At 35.7% G+C, this 24543-nt stretch overlaps 2 protein-coding genes and 1 long non-coding RNA gene across 5 annotated transcripts in view; 2 read left to right on the top strand and 1 right to left on the bottom strand.

Annotated features, from left to right (window-relative positions):
- ERMP1 (endoplasmic reticulum metallopeptidase 1) overlaps positions 1-3566 on the top strand; it is a 46944-nt gene extending 43378 nt beyond the window's left edge. Inside the window, exon 15 of the mRNA XM_074282869.1 lies at positions 188-3566. Within this exon, the coding sequence (XP_074138970.1) occupies positions 188-352 (165 nt within the window). The 3' untranslated portion in view covers positions 353-3566. The remainder of the gene's footprint in view (positions 1-187) is intronic.
- Positions 3567-4007: 441 nt separating this feature from the next.
- On the top strand, positions 4008-6804 carry LOC141551340 (uncharacterized). Its single transcript, XR_012484834.1, has 2 exons — positions 4008-4152; positions 6487-6804. It is a non-coding gene; the product is annotated as an uncharacterized LOC141551340 (long non-coding RNA).
- A 99-nt stretch (positions 6805-6903) lies between these two features.
- RIC1 (RIC1 homolog, RAB6A GEF complex partner 1) overlaps positions 6904-24543 on the bottom strand; it is a 135897-nt gene continuing 118257 nt past the window's right edge. For all 3 annotated transcript variants that reach the window (XM_074282866.1, XM_074282867.1, XM_074282868.1), the window contains 9 exons: positions 19804-19920; positions 18192-18920; positions 14718-14879; positions 14472-14608; positions 13502-13788; positions 11953-12147; positions 11143-11320; positions 10795-10983; positions 6904-9214 (listed from right to left, as the gene is read on the bottom strand). In XM_074282866.1, the coding sequence (XP_074138967.1) occupies positions 8929-9214; positions 10795-10983; positions 11143-11320; positions 11953-12147; positions 13502-13788; positions 14472-14608; positions 14718-14879; positions 18192-18920; positions 19804-19920 (2280 nt within the window). In that variant the 3' untranslated portion in view covers positions 6904-8928. The remainder of the gene's footprint in view (positions 9215-10794; positions 10984-11142; positions 11321-11952; positions 12148-13501; positions 13789-14471; positions 14609-14717; positions 14880-18191; positions 18921-19803; positions 19921-24543) is intronic.

Raw genomic sequence — 24543 nt, 5'->3', positions numbered from 1 at the left:
ATCCTTCTGCTCATTGAGGCTCTGACCAGTAAGTAGCTCAGGAGTAGAAATACGTGCATTTTATTCTTCCTTGTGTCTCCCTCCCATTTGGGCAGATTTAAATTTGTATTAGTGTGAACCTATGATTTTTAGGTCATGATAAGGGAGATTAAATGCTAAATGAAATCTACCCCTTTCTCTCTGCCAGGTCGCAGAAGAACATCCTGAAGGAATGGTCACTGTGGCCATAGCTGCTCATTACTTTTCTGGAGAGGACAAGAGGTCTCCCCAGCTGGATGCCTTGAAGGACAGGTTCCCAGACTGGACATTTCCTTCTGGTTGGGTTTGCACCTACGACCTCTATGTATTTTAATTTCTGTCACTTTGTAGGAATATGGCTAGTGCTATGCTCCATTCTTGTGTGACATGGAATATGACCTAAGAAAGGGAGTTGGCCTAATTTAGCAGTTATTATTAGGTGCGCTCTGTTGCTTTCAAGTGTGGTATGGAAACTGAACTTCTTAAAAATGGTGGAAAAGCTCTAATTGACAACTAATAATTTTGTTCTTCCCTGCTTCAGCCAGAACAGAGACAGGGAGAAAAGCTTCAAGCAGCAGAAAATGTAGATGGAATGTTGGGGTGTGACTTTTTTGATTCTTGAAAATGCCAGGGAGTAAAGCTCATGTGGTTATTGCTATTTGCAAGGATTTCTCATTTTATGTGACCTTTAAAAAAAGAGGGGGGAGGGAACAACACTATAAATTCTTCCTTCAGGATCATGTAGAAATGAATTAATGTTATGGTGGGAAATAGCATTTCTAATTTAAAGCCATGGAGCATTTTTGTGGTATTCAGTGGAATAGAACAATATATGAAGTAGTGATTCTAATTAGAACCGAGTTGTGTAGGGGATAACACCACTTATGCGAGTGCTTGAAACTGAACAGATGATCTCTCAAAGTCCCTTTCCAGCTCTAAAGAACTGTAATTCTTAAAAGAAATTGATAAGTGCCCATGAGTTACTGCACTTGGAATATCCACCAATATTGGGAATTGCATGCCAGTGTTTCGGCTCACTATTGCGCATTTTGGCCTTGGTGTTTTCAATGCCTTATATTCTTCTAGAAATCTGTGTACCTGCTCTTGAATATACCACTTTAGGGAATGGAGAAGCCACATTTTCTTTTGGGTTCTCATAGGCCTTTTCAGAGTAATAGTACAAGGTCCAGATAGAGAGAGATGCAAGATGACCCTGACTTCTTGCATCAGAGCACTGACATGTTCCTTTGGCTTTTATTTTTTTTTAAATGTGGTTGAATATTTTATATTTATTCTGATTTCTTTGTTATGTAGGAGTCATTATTTTTTCTGGGTTATTTCTGTGTCTTTTTAAGATGTTTATTTATGCAGAGGACACTGCACTTGGTTCATGCCACATTCTATTGTATGATTAGTTTTATAAACGCATTCCTTTATTTGCTAGCACGACTAGTTTTCCTGAGTTTGAAGATGTCTTTTAGTGAGATTGGATACCTGAACATACTGTGAAAATGTGACAGTTCCCAGGAATTTGGTATTTGATTTGTGATGTGCTTTTTTGTTTTGGAAAAAAAAATTTATACAGTTTGTAGGTAGTTCTGCAGTAGAAAAGGCTTTGGTGTATATTCAATTCCTATAGCAGACAGATTTTATCAGATGGATAGTAAATTCTACTAGATTTTTCTTAATTAAAAATAAAAAAGAGGGCACAGATGTGTTTGAACTTTATACGTGCACAGGAGAACAAACTAGATATTCATTTGTTTTGTTAAGATGGAGTGGATGAAGCCCCTTGATTAGAGATGAAAAACAGATAAGTGTCTACCTCTCTGAAATGAATACAGTCTATCCATCCAATTGAAGTGGGAGTGGGTGAAGAGAAAGGATGGTTTGTTTTCAAAGCTGGAGACCACAGATTTAGGATAATTTGCTTAAACTTTCTCTATAAGTTGCCTACCTAATTTGTGGTTCATTCAAATTAATGTGAGCCCTATAGATGACACACAGCATGACCACCTGAAAGCTAGGTCTCACAAGGCCCAGGTTATTGCAGCAATATTTTCTGGAGGCTTAGCTGTTTCTGAGTTTCCATTCATAATCCACTTCAAAAGGCTGCAGTCTGTATCTGGCTACTGCCAGGGCTTTTGATGACAGTTCATTTCTGATTCTGTGTTGTTGAAATTTGGAGGTATTTGGGAACAGCTATTGTAACTAATTCTATTCCATTGTTATAAAAATGAAATGGAATGAACAGTCTCTCTCTAGAAATTACTAAGTAGATGCAGATTTTCTGGTCTTGTGTTTAACCTGAAATCTGAAATAAATAAGATTCATCATTATGAATAGATATAACTGTTCTAGAAAGCAAAACAATATTTTCCCTATGAGTTTTTCCTGTGTGTGCTGCTACTCAATTCTGGTGGTAATCATGATTTTATTTTTTACTTTGGAATATTTGTCCTTTTTAAGAATAATAGTCTTCATTTAATTAAGTTGATCATTTTGAATTTGGCTGTCATAGGAGTTGGGCTTTCAGGTGGTTAGTACAGAGATACCCACTAGTCTATTAGAATGTTAATGCAAAGATTCTTTTTATGCATTACATGCCAGAAATGTTCAAATAAATAAAACACTCAGAGCTATTTAATAAGCACATTGAGCTGTTCTTGTTAGATCAGTTGCATTTGGAATAAATGAACTCATTTATATTTTTTAGAGCCTCTGACAGGATCATTTCAGTGACTCATTTTGAAAAAGGTCTTTTAAAATCATAATAAATACTGTTTTACACAGCATTTTAGCTGTATGTAGCACAATGTTTGGGAAAAGTATGCAGAAGGGTGACTTAATTATTTCTGAATATTACATTGTGCCTCCGACCTTAAGAATGATTGTCACATGCAGTTTTTCCTGTTGTTACAGTTTAACAAATGTAAATAAGCATGCTATGAACCCTTAAAATGTTACCATTGAAGCAATAATTGTGTGCATATTTGAGGAATAGATAGCCAGCTTGCTGACTCAGGAAGCATTCTTTATATAAATAAATACACAAATTGTGTGTATGTACACACAATTGTTGATTTGAGTTGTCTAGTTTTGGATTATTAAAGAGTTACTTGCTGCCTTATGTTACTTAAACTTTTTAACCTTCTGCTTTCTTTTTAAAGAGTAACATTGTTTAGCCGCTAAAGTTTTCTTCTTTTCCCTCCACCTCCCCCCTTTCCTCTCCATTCAAGAGTTGCATAAATTTAGAAAAATAGTTTTTGTTTGTAAAATTGTAATTGAAATATAATTATGAAGTATAATTATCTTTAAAAGGTGGATGATGTGACCAAAGAACATAACATTTTAACTGGAATGTGTATTATGGTAGGATTTTTACCTTTGATTGAAATTGTACATCTCAACTTCATAGAAATTAAAAGTCAAATTACTTGGGAGTTGCTAGTTGCTTAGCTGCAGTGGATTGGATGGGATTGCTACTGTTAAATCATCAACATTTGAAGTGTTAATACATTTTTTTTTAAATAAAGAGATAGTAAAAATGAGTTGAAGCTCAACTAGTTAACCATCTTTTATTCTTTTTCTTTATTATTGTTTTACCTTCTGCAATTCACTTTTGGTCTGAAAACTCTCAGGTGTTTCCTTAGTGTAAATGACTGTCAACCTCTCAGCCTGTCATTAAACGTTGAAGAAGTTAAGAACCTGTATTAATTATGTATTTTCATCTTTAGTAACAACAAAGCACGCATGCTCACACTTACACATTGTTTGATTTTGTTTGTGTTTTGTGAAGCATATTTTACTAAACCCTTATCTTTGGAAACGCTGTCAGGTTGACAGTCCTAAGAAGTTATTTTTACTATTTCCTTGTATATTACTGAGGACAAAATAGGGTACCATCGATAACAATTGTTTTTCCTTCAAGACTTTTTAAAAATCACATTAAAAACTCAAAATAATTCCTGTTTTTTGTTTTCACACAGAATGTAAAATGTGTTTGTGTTCAGTGGGTGCTCTCAAGAAGATGAAATTCATGACCAATTCCATGCTTTTAGCCAATAGAACTTTCAAATCACATTTAAAAAAAAGCAAATGCTATGTTTTGTTGATGTTACATGTCTGTAACATGTAAGTAAGTATAAGCTGACTACCAACCTAAAAAAATAATCATATGGACCAAAAATATTTTGAGGTAGCTCTAGCTACCCATCAGAAAAAAACAACAAAGTATTTGTGCTCCCTAGAAATTTCTGTATGCTTTTCATAGGAATTGTGTAGGAAGCTACCCAGGTAATGGTTGGCTATTTGATCACATTGTCTAAGAAACAGTAAGGTTGAGAGTAAGATTTATAAAGAATGTGTGCTACTTACTTCTTTACCAGAAACCATAAGATTAAGTGCCTACAGTTTGCTATACAATATTAGCATTTATCTTCTCACTTTAAGGTTTGCAAAGTGCTTTACCTATCTCATTTGATCCTCATGATAACCCCGTGATTTAGATTTTACAGTGGGGAAGCTAAGCTGAGTGAAGTAAATATGCTGCCTAAAGATTCACACATCTGAAGACAGGATTTGAATGGAGTTCTTCCTGACTTCAGGTCTCTTGCTGTCCATTCTGCAACTAGCTGTCTTTATGGGAGAATGAAAAATGACAGTGGTGATCTCTGAGAAGTCAATAAGTCTGTAGACTAATGGGGGAAAGGAATGTAAATAACTACTGTTGTAGATTGGTAGGTTATAAGGTAAAGCATATTAGGAACTTGAATTTTAAAAGTGCTCTGGAAATTTGAAGCTAGGAAGAGTTCATTTTTGTTTATATTCTTTAACAAAAGGGTATGGAGCTATGGAGCGGAACTTAAGATACCAACACATAGAATAACTCATTTTATGAGATAGCCCCAGGGGTCAATGTCATGCTGTTTGGTAGGAAGGTGGCTAAATTTGCTATTTGTATCCTGTCCTTTAACTCTTAACTTCAGCTGGCTCTCTTCAATTTTATTGAAGAGGTAGCAGTGTTGGTGGCATTCTCTGCCATGTAGTAGGTACCTAAAAAGGACCCATCATTGATTGGTCCAACTGGGCCTTAAAGAGTTCCCATAGAAAAAAGTAAAGGAATGTCTTGTGAGTGCATGAATTGACAGAGTACTGAACAGGAGAAGAGGAGTCTGGTTCATTTGGAACATAGTGTGCAAGAAACGGAATGGCATGAACTAAGTCTGGGAAGGTGTAAACTGTTATGAAAAACTTGAAGTGCCAGGCTAAGCATTCTCATGTCATGGGCAGACTCATATATCAGGAAGATTATTTGGACAGCTGTATATGTGAAGAAATGAGGTCTGAGCAATTAGTAACAGTGTGTAATCCCTAAGGACTTGTCAGCAAAATGGTCATTATTTCTCCTATATCATCTTTAGCCTACATATCTGAAGTGAATTTTAGTAGTAATATCTCAGGTAAATTCTTAGTTAAGAATTTAAGTTAAGGGAGGGAATTCAGAAATAATCATTTCCCCAAAGTAATCACCAGCCTTCCTTGCTTGAAAACTTCCAGTATCTGGTAACTCAGTATCTTATTTTGCTTTTCTAACTTTCACTCCATAGGTTTCAAGTTTTGCTGTTTGCAGTCAGAATAACCTTTTTTTTTTTTTTTTTTTTTTTAAAAACATGATCTTCAAGTATTTGAAAATAGCCAATTAAGAAAAATTTAAGCATGGGGTTAACTCCCCTCTCCTCAGTTCCAGCTTCATTAGATTTCTAACTGGAGGGGCTTTAGGTGATATAGACTACCAATCTGTGATATATTCAAAATTTTATTTTTGGATAAGTGACTTATTTGGTTGGAGATATGCTCTAACAATTCTTTGCATTTGTTTAAATGTACTTGAGGGAGGGGTGGGGATTTTTTTGACTTTTGATTTTGGGAATGCTGTTTTATCAGAGAGGATTAAAAGTATAAGACCCAATTTCTCTAATAACCATAATCTCCACTGGCAATGCTGTAGTTTTTTTTTTTGTTTTTTTTTTTTTTTTTCACAAGCAGAAAACTGGGGAGAACATTAGAAGATATTAATAGTATTAAGGGCCCTCAGCATATGAGCATTTTGATTATCACACTTGTATGATGAAAAATTTACATGATTTTATTGAGTATTGTTAGTAAATGCTGTTTCTGCTTCAGAAAAATCTTTAAATTTGGTCATTTTTCAAGCTCAGGGGAGTCACTATTAAGTGGATTGACTAACATTTTAGTCCTGAATAACCTTAAGGGACACATTTACATGTGTATCATGTAAATAGATCATCATCATCTTGGAGATAGGCTTCTTTGATTCCTTGCCTCAAAAGTCTTTCCATTCTTTAGAAGTGCTCATATAAATGTTTTTCATTTGGCTGCAATTTCTCTTGCATTCATGAATTTAAGCTTAGTGTACAAATTATTAGAATGATTTTTCTTTTTTAGTCTTTCACTCAGGTATAATTTGGATATCTTGAAGGAACACACCCTCAAGACCAAGGCTCTTTTTATATTTACGTAACTTGCCCAGAGTCCCATAGCATATCATAGGAGAGGATTTTTACATCAAGGTTTTTCTGACTCCAGATCCAACAGGCAATACGGCTTCATTTGTAGCAGAGAACTGCTGAAAAGGATCACCAGAATTTACTATCAACTATCAGATAAGCAGGTTCTCAGAATGGTTTTTGTTTTTGCTCTTTTGGACACCAATTAGAAAATACATATTAAAGAAATTATTAATAAAGATTGATTTTTATCCCAAATATTTTCTTGCGTTTATACATTGTCGTATACACATTTATATTTAAGATGATGTGACTAAAACAGTAGCTGTTTTCTGTACAATAAGTCAGTCAAAAGGACAATTTGAATTTTTTTTTTTTTATTAAAGTATATATAACAAATTTATTACTGGAGAAAATAAACCTGTAAACTTTGCAGAATCTTTACTTCAAGGCCTCCTAATTGTAATTCATCAGAAACAAATTTGCATCTTTTAAATTATGTAGAGATGTGGGATTTAAGTTATTATTGCACATTCCAAAAGAACATGAGCTGAAAAGTTATATAAACTATTAAGCTCATCTATCTTTTCCTAGGGCATTAGGAAAGATCATTTCAGGAAGTAAGGATTGTAATTGCTTTAAGGATGTGTTGTATTGCCCAGCTCTTCCATCCCAGACAGACAGTAAGTTGCCCTATGTAGCAAAATTGAAGAATTTTTTCAAAATATTTTAAATACTTTTGTCACTCACACGCAAGGAAGGTTCTGCCTACTTATGAGAATAGAGCAAAATATGAAAGATGTTTGAAACTCAAAACTAGCACCACAGGACCAATAATCACTTAAATTCCACCCAGCCAGGAATTTTATTATTTGATATTATTGCACTTGTGATATAAAAAGTAAAGCAACAGCAAATTACCAAACTCTAAAATACTTTCAGATATATTTGATGACATAAGCTTTTTCCCTTGAGAGAAAACTACAAGAAAACCCAATCTTGCTATAGATTGTGTTTGCTCTAAGAGCAAGCAAAGACAAGATAACTCCATTTTTTCTGGGAGTAAGATGTATGCTTATACAACCGTACTACAAGAAGAGTGTCTTACAGGGTGGAAAGAATTTGGTCCACATCAGTCAAATACATTGTCATTACAAAAATAAATTTTTTCCTTATAAAATAATGTTGCATTCCTTTGTTCAAATTGCACAGTACAAACAAGCTATCTAAATTAATACTGTTGTAAGATATTTAGTATTACATACATTGGGGTCTATAAGATATAAGCTGGGATGAAAGTACCATAAAGTAACTAAGAATTATGTAGACATGTTTCCATAGCATATGAAAAGAAAAATTGTTCCTTATCCAGAAATACATTATAAAATGCTTGTAAAGTGACAGTAGAGCAAGCATTGTTTACATTACTGATGCTTAGTAGCTATGATACAATATTTAGCAATTGTATTTACAAAAAAAAAAAAAAATCCATTTTTAATCCATTTACAAAAGCAATAAATAAGAACCTCCATGAATACGCATTAAGTCTTTCCTCACTGTCTTCATAATCAAGGTATCAGGCTCTGTCTCTTATTGCCAAGACCAAGGAAGAGACCATTTAATCCAAAGCAGTGTCCTTTCTGCATGTCATGAGTAGAGTACAGAATAATTAAAACCTTACAAACTATGATACAAAGCCTCACGCAGAGAAGCAGCTCTTTTGAAAGTATTTACAAATAAGACAACTATTCACACAAAGATAGATACACTTGTGGTACAAAATATTTTTTGTGGTATCCAACATCATAATTCATGAATACCCCTTTTAAACCCAGCTTGTCAGCCTTTAGGTAAAACAAACAGGTGTAAAACTTTTAAGGAGGAATTTGAGTTAGTTCCAGCTCTTGGGTTGAATATACTAATTTAAGCTATTTGTGGTGTCTCCATGAGCTCTGGCACTTAATTCTCTTGTGTATGGTCCTACACGAAGTATATTAAGTGCCAAATTCATAGACAGTTGATGTAACGGATAACAGTGGTTTTGGAAACAACCACCTGCTACAAGAACAAAGAGAACCAAGTTTAGGCTGATGGAGAACCATCCCTATGGTTTATTATTAATAATTCTAAATTCTTTCTTAAAAATAAAACCAGATATTCTCATGTACATCTGTACAATAATCTTTATTACTTTGCAGCTTAAAAAACATTTTATGAAAGAACATTTATTTGAAATCACATTTTTCATGGATTCAAACAAATTTCTTCTAGTTAAAAAGTAGTTTGAACAGATTTCTCCCCTTTAAATCATCTGACTTGTTCACAGTGTACTCAGTTGCACTCTGCTAATACTGCCCATGGTGACAGAGGACTACTCCTATTAGGAGACTATACAGTCATATGTCCCATCTTGAAAAGATTCTTCTTCTGGGGATCCAGCCATGGTGCCTTCTGTCCAGCTGGCAGTGCTGCTGTTGCCAGCCTCGCCTGGAGGGCTGCTGCTGTGGCAAGCAGAGCTTCTGCTCTCTTCAGCTCGGGGGCTGATGGCCTGGTCAGGAACCTTGCTTGCCGGCTGAAAGGCTTCAGGCTGGATCTGCTCTTCTGTGATGTCACTTAGTCTCTGCAGTTGTGGCTTAATGACATTTAAAAATGGCTTATATCCAGGGCTAAGGAGAAAAAAGTCAATAAGAAAACATCAAATATGTGCATAATAAATCAGTGCTATATTTGGAGGCTCCAAAATACAACTTCTAACCTTGGTTAGAAGTTTAGAGGAAGAGGGCTCTTTTGTTTTTTGGATTAGAAGGATAAAATTTGAGGATATATCTCACCACACACACAGACACACTCACTCTTTCTCCAAGTTCATATTCATTTATCAGTTATTTTTGTGCTTGTATTTCCTTCCCCACATTAAGATTATAAGCCCCTTCTGAGAAAGGCCTATTGTTCATTACTATATTTCTAGGATAGCAATTGATTTGAATGTTATTGACTGTAAGTAATGGTTCTGGTTGATAAGTGGTCAAAGGATGTGACAGGCAGTTTTCATAAGAAATAAAAGTTAGCAATCACCCTAATTACAGAAATGCAAATTAAAAGAGCTCTGAGGAACCACCTCCTATCTATCAAATTGGCTAACATCACAGAGAAGGAAAATGACAAATGCTGGAAGGGATGTGCAAAAACAAAATAGGTACAATGATACTGTTGGTGGAGCTGTGAACTGCTCCAACTATTCTGGAAAAGAATTTGGAACTATGTCCAAGGGGTGATAAAACTGCATACCTTCTGATCCCATCATACCAGTATTACCAGCTCTTTTAATAACAAAGAGAATGAAAAAAAGGGGGGGAAAGACCCCATATACAAAAATATTTGTAGTAGCTCTTTTTGTGGTGTCAAAAGAAATGGAAATTGAGGAGATGTCCATTAATTGGCAAATTGCTGAACAATTGGAAATGATTGTGAATTAATACTATTGTGCTTATAAGAAATAACAAGGAAGGTGGTTTCAGAAAAACCTGGAATGGCTTACATGAACTGATGCAATGTGAAGTAAGCAGAACCAGGAGAACATTGTACACGGTAACAATAAATATTGTAAGGATGATCAATTATGAACCACTTAGCTATTCTTAGCAGTACAATGACCCAAGACAATTTTACAAGACTCATTATGAAAAATGCTGCCCATCTCCAGAGAAAGTACTGATGAACTCCAAATGTAGATTGAAGAAGGATACTTTTTAAACATTTTTAATATTTTTCTCCTTTTTTGTCTTTTGCAACATGGCTAATATGGAAATGACGTACATATAATTGATAAATATTTAACAAAATAAAAAGCTATTGTTAAAAAGTTATCTCTCTCTCAAAGCCCCTATTCTGCCCGCCCTGTAAAAAGTGCTAATTGGCAATACTTAAAATGTAATTGCTATGAAAATCTGTGTTGCAGTACTTTCCCTCCATTTTAAAATTAACTTCTTTGTTTTTTATTCTGAATATAATTATACCACTGCACATTAACAAGTTCAGTCAGCTTCAGTTTTATATAACATTTTTCCCAGAAGACTACAGTATTCTGTAAATTTTTCTAGCATGAAGGTTTCTAATGTAAGATCACAGAGATGCTATGTTAACTAAGAAAAAGCCCAGAAAATGAAGCTGGTTTTAACTTTTATTATTGATAAAAATATAGACATGCACAAGTGTTTTTGTAGATGGGAAAGGAAGCTTTACTTACCAATCTGTAGAAGCCCATCTGTCTATAGCATATAGCCCAGTTTTTATGTTCCGTAACATCTCGCCATCTACCTCTGAAGATTGCATCAGACCAAACACCTGATTAATTATAGAAGGTTCTCGAAGAATAAGGCCTATAACAATGCACCAGTCCAGACATCCTGCCTCCATGAAAATATGCAGCAAATAACTGTACAAAACAGAAAAAGTGTTTTTTTGTCATTTTTTTTTTTAATAACAGGGAAGATCTGCAAATGATGAAAAACATGACACTAGGAAGAGGTATTTGTTACTGCTTCAGTATGTTTTAAAATTTTTCTCTGCTCTCAAATATGACATTAAGACTTACCGGAGCTGGACTTGCGATTTATGTGGCCCTTTACTGGCCAACTCCATAGATATGTGTTCCAACTCTGATTGTGTTAAGCTTAGAGTAGAGAAATTTTCATCCACCATCATCCAGTCACCATCCACCATAGAGCTGGTTTCAGTTAGATCTGTGGCTGAACCAATACTGCATTCATCCCCTAATGAGAAATTTATAATCGTTTTCAATTGGCCCCACTAAAAGGATACCTCAAGGATTTTGAGGTTGACAAAATCACTCAATGGAAAATCTACACTCTCAAAATAGTAATAGATCAAGGCAATAAAAATAGTTCATGTTTCTATAGGACTTTTAAAAAATTTATTTTCTATACAATAACCCTTTTTTAAGGTATACATATTTCTATGCTTGTATAATTTACTTTCACTCATCTTTGTATAGTACAAATAACAATGACAAAAATAATTTTATTCGCAGCAAATTGACTGTATGTACTAGATCCCCACCTTATGGTACAACTATGATTGCCAGTTTTCTTTTTAACCTTTCTCATGCCCATTTTTAGGGTTGCATAACAGCATTTTCTGTTGGGAATACTAGAGAGAAGAATTTGGATCAATGTGTTTGCCTGATAAAGAAAGCTCACTTGAAAATGCAACCTTTTAACAAACTTATAGGTTAAGTTATTCCTATAATAAATCCAAATTACAAATCTATCGTCATTGATTCTTCAAAATCTTTTTTTGTCCTTTGCCAGTGATGGCAAAAAGGGTTTCACATTCTACTTGTGCTTTTTCCCCAAAGAAAGTTCTGATGTGAAATAGTATGTACCTTTATTTAATAAAGGTGACAGGAAGGCATCTTGTGTTTGTGCTCCATGGGATGAAGCTGTATCTATTTCCTGGCGGGTGGAACCAATGTTACCAAGCCAACTTTGACTTCTTGGAGCACTAGACCCTCCACCATCCATTTCAAGGTTTAAAAAAGGGTCAGCTGATTGAGACTTTGATAATTGTTCTCCCCCACCTGATTTAGAAAAACAAAAAAGTAGGATTCATATTGCTTTCTTCTAGAACAAATCCTCAGATTATACAATAATTATTACTCCATTTTCAATCTAGTACTGCATAATGCCACATACACACACACACACACTCACACGTTTTATTGAATTGGAAATCCACGAAATACTAAAAAGGTAACAGCAGTATTTTATGTGAGTATATGTAAGGTCAATATAAAAGGTGTACACTGATATCCATATGCTTAATCTGCCTCCAATAATAGTATCACAGTCTCTCACAGCTGAAACAATTATATAAAACAACACTAGGGAATATTAATAATGTTCACATGGCCAAAATATCAAAACACATAACATCATCAATTAAAATAAGAGCAAAAGATCACAGTTCCCACTTAATATGATTTATATTACACAGATTCAACTCCCAGTCAGGGAAGCAGAGGAGGCAAAACTGATGGAGCCCCAGGAGAGGGAGGAAGTCTGCAGAATGATCTATTACTATTAAGAGAGAACTGACTATAGTTATTTTAGTTAATTTTATAGTTATTCAGTTAACTTTTTTCTGGTGTCACATGGAATCTCTGGAATAAAAGATAATGGTTTTTAGAATAACAATGTGGTGATCATAAAGTTTTTCTTACTAACTTTTGGCAGGGATATCTTATTCTCATAAAGGGGAATTGGGAATAGAGATGACTTTATAAAAAATAACTGAAAATTAAAAAAAAAAAACAACTTTGGCTCTTTGTGTCTTCATCAATCAACACAAATTTGTTAAATTATAAAGTTTGCTTCCCCAACCACGGTACCTAAAGAATAAATTCTTCTGAGTAAGAAATCTTAAATAATTTAATAATTTAAGAAGTTAAAATATTGCTACTCCCATGTAAAAAAAAAAAAAAAGCCCTCAAAATTCTCCCAATATTTTAGCCCTCATATTTTTTCATATTATTATGTACTGTTATGTACCTCTTACCTTATAACTAGGTTGCAGACCTCATTCCTCCAGAGCAACCCCAAATATCCAGTACATGACACTAAATGTCAGAGCTGATAAATTGTTTGCCAAGTACATTCAGACACCTCTCTATTCTCCACTTTTAACTAATGTGACACAGAACAGAATGTATGGAGGAAGGAGGGTATTCAGGAAATTAGTGGTCAGTCATGGCTTCTAAGTCATTCATATCTTGGGGAAATCATGGTTGCCCCAGAGGAATTGGATGCAGGAGGCCTAAAAGCATTATAATTCTTTTAAAAGTCTGATCAAGGACTTAGAATAAACACATTTATTTTCCCAAACATCCAACAGAGCCCTGTTGGTTAATACAAGAACCATACATAGGCTATTACCTAGTCTGTATTTTCCGTTTTTAAATGGTGAACTGATGGAAGAAATGGGGATGACTGGGAATGGCCATAGGAAATCCTTATGGAGTCTCTTCAGAGCAATTACAAAATCTTCCACCCGAGCAGCTCTGGTGCGCTCCTTACACAGCCAGCCAATTAGTTCAAAGCCTAACTGGGCAGCGAAGCATCCGAGGTCTTTCAGCCGTACTTCTTCTAAGAGGCGCCGAGCATGTCTCCAGAGCATCATGTCAATGTACATATTTTCAGCAGAGTCACTGTCTTTGCTCCACCTGCAAATGGGTAGACAAGAAAGGTGGGGTACTATTCCACAGAATGTCCACACCAGAGATAAAATACTATTAGCAAATCTAGGAAAGTCTAAAGACACAAAGGTCAATAATTTCCCGAATGGCTCAGAATTAAAATAGTCAAACAAACAATGAATTTCTCCTGTCTATCTGTTGTGTAGCTGGCTCTCTTTCCATCTCAGCCAGGTTGCAGTTCCTGGGCCTTGTCCCACCTATGCCATTGAGTTTTTGGTTTCTACTTTCCATCCTGGGCCGAGTTCTTCCTCCTCTGGCAGACTGGCAGCTCCCTGCTGGGAAGGGTTCACTGTGGCTTAAGTAACAGCCCAGGGTAATTAATTAGGTAATACAAAAACTGCAGTATTCCAAGGAGTCACTGTGGAGGGAGCACCGGGCCTGCAATCCAGAAGACCTGAATTTAAATTTGTTATCTGATACTTATTAGCTGTGGGATTCTGAGCAAATCACTTCACTTCTTTCTGCCTCAGTTTCCTTGACTATAAAATGGGGATCCTAATGGATCAAATAATATTTGTAAAGTGCTTAGCATAAACCCTGACACAAAATAGGCCTTAACAAATGCTTTTTTTGCCTTTAAAAAAAAAATTTATTTCCTTCTTATCAGATGATTCTTTACTTCTGATGACTTTCACCCTCTTTGATCTCACCTTTTCCCAGAAGGACCAGAAGGCATACTGAGAGTTTTCTGCAAGTTCAGTTTGCTCGCAGGCAAGGTTTCAGCCGACTGTGACAAACTAATGCTTCGGTTCCTGAAGAACTCAAATCCACCACTTGAACTGGGTTCCTAAAATGGAAATAACCCATAAGACATTAAGAGAGCTTGTAAGGGGCAATGCCAATAGACAAAACGGAAGCACTGATAAAGGAACTTGCAATGGCACTCTATTCCAAACCTGAGTAGTAGTAGGTGTGGGTGGAGGGGTCTCAGATTCTCCAGAGCCAATGGCTTTAAGAAAGCGAATCATGTGTCGGCAGAGATCCCACTTTCCTTGCTCCAAAGCAGTGTTGAAGAGCAGAGTGGCATGCTGCCTGCTCACTGCTGGGACTTCCATATTCTGCAAACAATGGAGACCAAAAATAAAGAAAAAACAGGGTCACCCAGAGCCATTGCCCTTTGAACATTCCTTATTACCATCATAATGGGGGATGACAGAAAGGGCAATGGAAACTCACTGAGGGTCTAAATAGGTAGTAAATTATTAATGACATGCATCAGAAATGGTCAGAGAACCTAAGATCAGAGGAGGCAGGCTGGGCATAAGGAAGAACCTGAAGGCTGAAATTGGAAAACTTCTAGGCTGTCGAGGAGAAAAAGATTTGTGGGAATCCACGGCTGTCATGAAATCCAAGATGGGTTGCCATATGTACAACTGGAGCAGCATCTAATGTGACCAGTCTAGTTTTTCCATGGCTTTCTATAAATATGCAATTCTATATGGCTGGTTTATTAGTGGAGTTAAAATTCAAGCATACAAATAATAGAAACTATATGGGAAGCTACTATAAGGTAATGTTCCAGTAACTTTCTATAATTTCTACGAAATAATTGTGTTTAGAAGAAGAGCACATCCATCTATTCATTTACACACATACATCTCCAGTTATACATATGACTAATAATACTGTCTGACTTTGTTTATATCCTTCCTGTAGGGTGTAAAGAGGAGACTCCTCCACGTCACTCTACTCCACCTATCCAATCTGATGCCAAATCTTATTACTTTTACATTTTTAATATGCATCTCTTCTCTATTCACCCTATTTAGCCATCCCCTAAACACCTTTCAGATAGCTTACTGCAATTGCCTTCTAAATAATCTTCTTGCGTTAGGCCTCTCTTTTCATTCCAATCCATCCTTCACTCAAATGCCAGAGTAATTTTTTCTAACCGCAGATCTGAGTGTCATCCACCTGTTCAAATTAATTTGGCTCCCAACTATCTCCAGGTTCAAATACTAAGTTCTTTTCACATTTACACCCTTACTAATCTGGACCCTCTCTACTTCCTTGCCTGCCTTTTACGATGGCCTTGCTCTGTTTCCTTGCACAAGATGTTTCATGTGTTTCTGGGTTTCCTTTCCTGGCCATCTCCTAGGACTGGAATGAGATCTCACCTCCATGAACTTAGCTCCCTTTGAGACATGGCTCAAATTGTACCTGTTGGAGGCCTTTCTTGACCCCCCAACTGCTTCTTTCTGGGATGACCTCCCATTTACACTGTCCATCTTGTATATACACACTTATCTACATATTGTTTTCTTAGAATGTGAACTCCTTGAGGGCAGAGACTGTTTTTGTTTTCATTTTACCTTCAGCTTTTTGCAAAATAGGCTGCTAAAGGAAGAGTCACCAACCCAGTTTCTGGTAGCTGAAGAACTTGGAATAAATCACAAATTCATCATAAGATGGCTAACTTAGGATTAATAAATAGAAGTGATCATAGAAATCTTCTATTTGCCCAGGTCTCAAAGTGTGGTTTGGAGGTCCCTGAGACTGAAGGTCAGAGAAGTCAAAACTACTTTAGAATACAGTAAGACTTTTCATTTTGAATAGAGCAAATATTGATAGATATAAACCCTTTTTAAAAGTTCTTTTTTGGGGGGGTCCTAAAACCAGTAAGTCTCAGAACTACTATTCTACACCAACTCTTTCAACCCTTTCATTTTACACATCATGAAATTGAGACCCAGAGCAATTAAATAAGTAAATAATGGAGTCAGATCTGTGCTTAGTTCCTCTGATTCCAGTTCAGATTTTTTCCCACTACACCATGCTTTTATTTTTATCTAACTTTTCTTTCAAATCAGGTAATTAATCCTCTTTTCTGTTTTCAAGTTCCCAGCAGTTAGAAAGGTTAGCATTCCCTTTGGGATCCTGCTTCTGGCACTTGGCATCTATGTGGTATAGCCACATGACATGAAATTTCCTCACTAAACCATATTTTCAAGAGAACAGGTTTTTTTTCCCCTTATAGTAGATGATATCTGAAGAATGGATTTCAAGATAGAACTTGTTAAGCATAGTCTTTGGTCAAAGAGAATTATACTTTTTCAGTAATTATAAAAAATTATAGGATCGTAATACAGAAGCTGGTGAGAAAAGTAGGAGTTGGTGATAAAGTAGAAGCTGGAAGACCTGGGACTTCCCACTCACTGGGCCTCTTAAGTGAGGGAAGCAGACTTGTCTTAGCAAAACACTGTAGTTTCTTTTCATCTCCAAAATAAAGATCTTGACACCTTATCTATTTCACTAGGTAGAAAGTACTTTGTTATGCAAAACATCTATTAATTCCTCTCTCCCCCTCCCCCCCATGAGCCTGCATCTCCTATAGTGTGGATACAAGTAGCTCCAGAGGAGGAGTGCCTTTTCTAAGTGAAGATGAGAACTTTATTGGCAGCTCACAGTCTCCAGGGAAGTTAGAAGTGAAATCCCTTGCCCAGGTTTACACAACCATTACATAGTAATGGCAAGCTAGAACCCTCACTTACCTGACTCCAAGGCCAGGTTTACATGGACTGACTCCACCATGATTCTTTTTACTGAAGGACAAGTCTGGTGCCCAGCATACCCCAAATTCCAGCTTTAATCATGTATCACATTCAAATTACTACAGTTATAAAGCTTATAGCTGGATACTGGGATCGAGCTACTGGTGAGCTAGCACTTTCCCTAAGTACTTCCCTTTTCCCTTTGATGGAGATTTTACTTTGGAAAAAACTAGATATTCAGCTTTATTTTAAATTATTCCAACTAGTAATAGAGTAGGGCTCTAGCCTAATTTTTGTTGGTTTTCAGAACTGGTGCCATGATTAAAAAAAGAGGGATAGCTGAAGTATTTATACTGTGCTGTTAGAGGCAAAAATTGTCAACCAGAATGTTTTTGCTGTTATAGGTTTGCACTTCCATGGTTTATTTCCCATCTCTACCACAGAGCCTTTCTTTCTTTTTTTTTTTTTTTAAAACAGATAGGCAGTATGTTGTGTTCCTCTTGTTGGTTCAGGAGATAAAACTCTTAGAGAATCAGAATCTTGAGTTGTAAAGGACTTTAAAGATCACATATTCTAACCTCTCTTCTAATAGATACTTTCAGTTTGAAATGACAATCTCACAAATGAGGGAGTTCAGCTTATTCACTCCTATTCCTATTTTGCAAAATGGTATTCTCGGTGCCCATTAATTTATTGAATTAGTGCCATATAAAGCACTTTTAAAAATTCAACGAGTTGCTTTACAGTATTTAAACACACTGTGTCTTCAATGACAGTGTTCTTTTTAGGAAAAGTACCATTGTCAATAAATACAAAGAGCACCCAGACTTAAATTTGGTGCATGCTGATACTTGCAGTGACTTCAGAAACTACTGTTACCTGTAAGATAATTAGGTATGAGGCAGCTGTGTCCAAATCCTGTGCCATCAAACATTCCTCAAACAAATCCTTAGGGTTCCCAACAGCTGCAAAAAGATAATTCCACAGGGCATACTCAGTCTTCCTGGCACAATGAACAACTGTCTGCAGGAAGAGAGGGAACTCTGTGATGAACTTTGCTACAGTGGGAAGCAAAGGGTCGGGAATAGGCTCCCGTGAGGTAGCTTCTTCTTCCAACACTTCATGGAGCATCAATTCCAGCACGTGAGGGAAGTAAGGTAATGCGGCACAAGACTGGGCCAAAAGCAAGGCCTGTTCACCCAGGTTCCTGACCAAAAGCTGGCGCAGAATGTGATGGAGGTAGATCTGGGAGGTCCTTTCCACAACACAGAAAGGAAAAAGTACCTCCAACTGTTCCTTAGCATTGCCACGGGTATACAAACAGTCATAAAGCAAAGTGTCATTAACAGCACCAAGGACCAATGCATCTTCAAACAGGACAGCCAGGGGGTAAATGTTGATGTGGAAAGGCAGCATGATTCGTCGGGACAGGAAGGAATGTGGTTTTCGATGATCTCGAGGAAAAAGAGGAAGCCATACTTTCATTCCTGCCCCACCACAACTCAGCCACAGTGCCTCCAGGAGATGGCGCTTTTGCTTATTGGCTCGACAGGTGGTCCAGACATTTTCAACAGATTGGGCTAGTACAACAGGAGGACAGAATGGCAGCTGGAGAATGAGAGATGTAAAATATCAGCTCTTATTAAAATATTTTAAAAAGCAAATGTAAGAGGACTGTAATGTGAGAGGACTTTTGCCACTAATAAACAACTAGTGTTCTCTTGTTCAAAGCACAGATGGCAATTTGCTATGAAATGTAAGGAAGATTTACTAAAGAACACAGTACAATTACAGGACTAGCATTCTTTCATAGTTCAAGTCTCAAAAAAGATCTTTTGCTTCTGTTAATTATTCTGATAAACTGGTAAATCAATTCCACTATTTGAAAATACTTAGCATGTAGGAAGGATATTTGTTATCTTAATGTTGCTTAAAAGGATTCTCAAGTGACTGACATCTTCTGTATCTCTTGACCATTAGGTTTTTGGGGTTTTTTTTTCCTATAGCCATTTATCCTTTTCCATTGAAAAATGAATAATTTTTATTCAGAAGTTTCCTGAACCATCAAGTGATCTGGAAGCTCAGGATATGAATCAAGGAAACTCACCATCTTTCACCACTCAAAAAATATCATTCTTTTATCTGGAAGACTGAGGATACCTTTGTTCATTTTCTCAGACTCTTTAAATTATAGAGGAAATGGTAGTAAAAAAAAAAAATCGAATTCAAGGAATCTTAGAGCCACAGATATTGGGGCCAGAAGTTGGAGTTCATCTTGTCCAATCCCCTCTTTTTAGAGAGTAGACAACTAAGGTTCATACAAGTTAAATAATTTGCTCAAGATCACACAGCTAAATAAGTGGCTGAATCACAGTCTGAACCAATGTATTATGATCCCAAATACAGTGTTAAGTATACCACACTTCTCTTTGGTTCATCCCCCCCCCCCAATATCTCTTAACTTTCAGGAAAGGCTCTCTACTTTACTCACAAGTTTCCTTTGATTAGGGCTATTGTCCTTCTCCCGGATTTGAGGGCCAGATCGATCCCTTTGCATCATGATGAGCTGTCCTGCCAAATTTAGCATGATGCTTTCTGCATCACAGGCCTGAGGAAAAGAAATTGATCTGCTTTATCATTGTTTTAGAAGTTTTCTCAAGTTCACCATCCATTTTAGTGCCTTAAGCATAAATTTTATAAGCAAAAGTGCAGATTTTCACAGTTGCAGCTGTTATCAATGAAAAAATGTTTATTCGGGTATGCAGTTTTCTATTGGGCATCTGTCCTTGAGGAGCTAATGCCTACAATACCAATTTACAAGATAATCCAGTGAAAACTTAATATGTTGTGTCTATCTTCATTATTATCAAATTTCCTTCTCTGTACTCTCTGATATAATTGATGACTCTTTCCTTTGCTATGATGTTCTTTCATTAGTTTCTGTGACGCTGTGACACATTCTTCCTACTTTTGAATCTGTGTTTCTCTTTCCTGGTTTATACTTGACTCATTTTGTTTAAATGAAGGTATTCTCTAAAGTTCTGTTCTTGTTCTTTTCTTCTCTCTTTATACTTTTATCCCATAGTGATATTTCCTCATGGTTCAATTATCACCTTTATGCAAATTGCTGAATTTCCATCTCTGCCCTGCCAAATTCTTCTCAGAGCTAAGATCCTGTTTCCAAATGTCTGCTAGATGGCTCCTCCTGAATTTCCCCAGAGAATCTCAAACCGTGTCCATAAAACCTATCTCATCTTCGCTGATAAATGTGTTCCTCCAAGTTTATCTATTTCTATTCATATCACCATTCTTCTAGCCTCAAAACTTCAGATCTTTGACTTTTCCCTCATTCCACAGATCTAAATTCCATCATTTCAGTGCCTCAATAATTTTCATATCTACCTCTCTTTTTCATTTTTAGTAGTGGTACCTGTCTTGTTTAGGTCTTTTCACTTGGAGTATTGTACCATCCTCCTGACTGGCATACTTGATTCCAATCTCACCATTGTCAATTTATCCTCTATGCTACTTAGTTCTTGATAATCTTAATGTTAAGACTAAATTCATGGCACCAGCTTGAAGGAACAAATGCCCAACCATTCCCATACTCCCACATATCCTGCAGCAACTTCCTAGTGTTTAATGAAAAAGTTTTATCTCTTATCTTGTGAATATCTCAAGGCTATTTATTCAGTATAGCTCTAAGCCAGTGATGTCAAATTCAAATAGAAATGGAAACCATTAAATGTAAACAAACTGTGAATACATAAACTCCACATAAATTGTGACAAAAAAACATATTAACATTATCCATATTTTACGTTTTTTAATTTTTTTTTTATTTTGTTAAATATTTCCCAATTACATTTTAAACTGATTCAGGTTACACTTAGTGAGATGGCCTGCATGTGGTCCACAAGCTACAGGTTCATCAGTTTTACCTCACCTTCTCCATGACCGCAAAACCCTTTCTATTCTTTCCTCTATCTGGACCTTTGTTTATGCCACTATATCCTTCACTCACACTAATCTAGATAACTAGTAAAATTCCTACCTTTAAGGCCCAACTCAGATACAACTTCTTCCAAAAGGCCTCCTCTGAAGGCCCCCACTGAAAGGAATGTCTTTTCTAATTCTTGAAATTTCTCATGAAATTCTACCTGGATTTTCTAATCATACCACAGTTATTTTCATTCTTGTTTTCTTCTTTAGATTGTAAATTTCTCCTATGTCATACTTATATTTTGTGTGCACAATAGTACTTAATCTTGCTGAACTAAATATTATAAACACTTCATAACTCAAAAGCAATAGATTAGGCCTAGTAAATAAAAATAAAAGACATGGGAAATGATTACAACCTTTCTTTGTTTATTATCCAATGACTGCTCAAGAAACCCAGGCAAGTGATCAAACAGTAGCTGCTATCCTGGTGTGAATTACAAATCAGTTATATCTGAATAGCCAGACTTACCTGGAAATTCACTTGTGGGAGAAAAGATAAAAGGTATGAAAAGCATGGCTTTTTAAAAGCAGGGTTTTAGAGGAGCCCACATGATTATGAACCAGTTTGAGAGGGACTAACTTTCCCTAATAGGAAGTATCAAAACTGAGGGGAGTGTTCTAATGACATAGAGGATTTGTGCTATTTGTCTTTGTCAGGGACAGACTGAAATGATAGCTTAATTCTAACAAGATGAACTTTAATAGAGATGAATGTAAAGGCTTGAAATAGATTAGAAAATTACCTACAGAGAGATAATAGAAACAGTGGATAAATCAAAGGACTTGAAGTTAGGGAAACCTAAATTCAAATCTTGCCTCAGAGACTTACTAGTTCTCTATGACTCTGGGCAAATCACTAACTCTCTGTCTCACTTTCCTCTTCTGTAGTCTAAGCTAATGTAGTATGCTAATCTAAGAGCACTTAACTGATAGGTTGTTGTGAAGATCAAATGAATTAACATATGTACAGCACTCTGCAATCTTAAATGTTTTATAAATGCTAGTTATGGTTAGCTACGTTAAACAATAATTTATATATATATATATTTAGCAGACTGAGCTGGCAATAATATGTTCTAGAGTTTACAACACCCTTTATATGTATTAACTTATTTGATTCTTAAAAAGATAACAGTGTAGTGTGGCAGCCAAAAAAGATAAAATGATGTTAGATTTAGGAACCATGGGGACAAATCTGAGATAGTAAGAATACAGCATGAATGATGAACATAGATTGCAGGAGAGTATGAAACAAGTGAGGAGGAGGATGAATTGGCTTAGGAGGAAGAAAAGATGGAAGGCCAGAATCATAGGAAAGCAAAAAATTTCCAAATTCAAGCTCATGGCATAATGGTTGAGGCGTATTGTGTAAGGAATAGTGTTGGACATGGGGTCAGATAAATCTGAGTTTAAATCCTTCCTCTAACAAATTAATACTTATGTGAGTCCTGGCCTCAGTTTTTCTCATTTATAAATGGAGGATAATACATCATCTGATTCATAAGGTTAAATTAAGTAAATCAGACAAATTAGATAATGTATACACAGTATTTTACAAACCCTGCAATAGTATGTAAACGTAAGTTACTATTATTATTTCTATCTCTGGTTCTTATCATTTTGATTCGTTTCAAAAAGACTTCCTGGGAGAAGTTGCTATCCTAATATTTCTTTATACTTAATGTTCTATGAACTATTACACAGGTAGATGAAATAACTGCTTCTTGTAGCTGAATAAAAATACTAAAATGATGTACGTTTATTTTCTAGAGACTTATATTTTCAGGTCTTTATTTGTAGTTTGAAGATTTATCTACTATTGTTCCACCAAAACCAGCAAACTTCCAATGCATTCATTCTACCCACCAGGGAATATCTTACTGGTTTTTCATTGATCCAATTTGTTAGTAATTCATGTGCCATTGTACATCTTATGAGCCAATAATTATGGATCTTATCAGAATCCACCAATTTTCAGTTTTGCAAAGGAGGGAAAGTGACCCCATTTGAGATTTAACTATTCGATTTACTCAGCTTGATAGTGAAAATCTTCCACGGCCTTTTTGCAGACTTTTTAAAGAGCTCTCTCATACAGTTTCTTTCATACTTGTCTTTGACTCCAGTCCTTAGAAAAACTCCTTGATAGTTCCTTTTCCTCCTATAATTTCCAACATGGCAGTGGCTATTTCCTATACATACATCCTGATACAGAAAGGCTTTTACATTTTCTTACAAGTATTACAAGAGATTGAGTTTCATTCATGATGGTTATAGTAGTTCGCAACTTGTGAACTACTTTCTTTTGGTATAATTGGACTGTTGTTGGATTCATTCGGTCAAACTCAAAAAGGCTTTTCAGAATGTATGTAACTATGCTCACCTACTTATCAAAATCACTTGGGATAGAAGCATTATTTTTTCATCCATTTTGTTATTCGGTATAACATCTAGAGTTTCCAATAACTGAAAAGTTTCAATGACTTCAGGACCTTCCAATTTTTCCCTCTTCAGATTATAGTAGCCCCTTCATTTCATCTCCGATTCTACCTGATCTAAATTCATGGATTAAATTATCTTTCTTATGATCGTACTACTTTGATTGGCAGTATACTGTTGTGAGACTTATAGCAGATGCTATTATCATTGGTCAAAAATAATATGAATCCTTGCCCATAACTGATGAGATTTTCTAATTTTCTTATGATAGAGTATTAGTATATAATGAAAGTATTATTATTTTAGTGGGACCTAAGATATGATCATCCCTGTGGATGGCAGATAGGAAATAAAATTGTTAGAAATGGGAATTGAATAGGTTAATGAACTAGGAAGAGACAGAGTGTTTGCTGGGCTATCTACTAATTCCTAAAAACATAATTCTAACAAATCTGATCACATGATTATTGATCATAGATCAAAAGAATCAAATGAAGGACAAACACATTAGAATCAAACACACAAAAATAAGTGGCAGCTAATATAATGCCAGTAAAGAAGAAGAAAAACCTGTAGAATTCATACATATGAATTATAAGAGCAGAGCAAGCTGAGATGGCTCTTAAGATAGGGCCAAACAACAGCATATTACAATAGTAATACAAGATAATATGACATGATGAAAATAAAATAAAATAATGAATAGATAAAATCACAAAATGATGACAATGATCATGAATTATTAATATTTTTACTATATCCATGTCAGACCTTGCTTTTAGCTATCCTA

The sequence above is a fragment of the Sminthopsis crassicaudata genome, chromosome 1, assembly GCF_048593235.1.
Source record: "Sminthopsis crassicaudata isolate SCR6 chromosome 1, ASM4859323v1, whole genome shotgun sequence".
Classification (NCBI taxonomy): Eukaryota; Metazoa; Chordata; class Mammalia; order Dasyuromorphia; family Dasyuridae; genus Sminthopsis; species Sminthopsis crassicaudata.
This window is presented reverse-complemented; position numbering and strand designations above follow the sequence as displayed.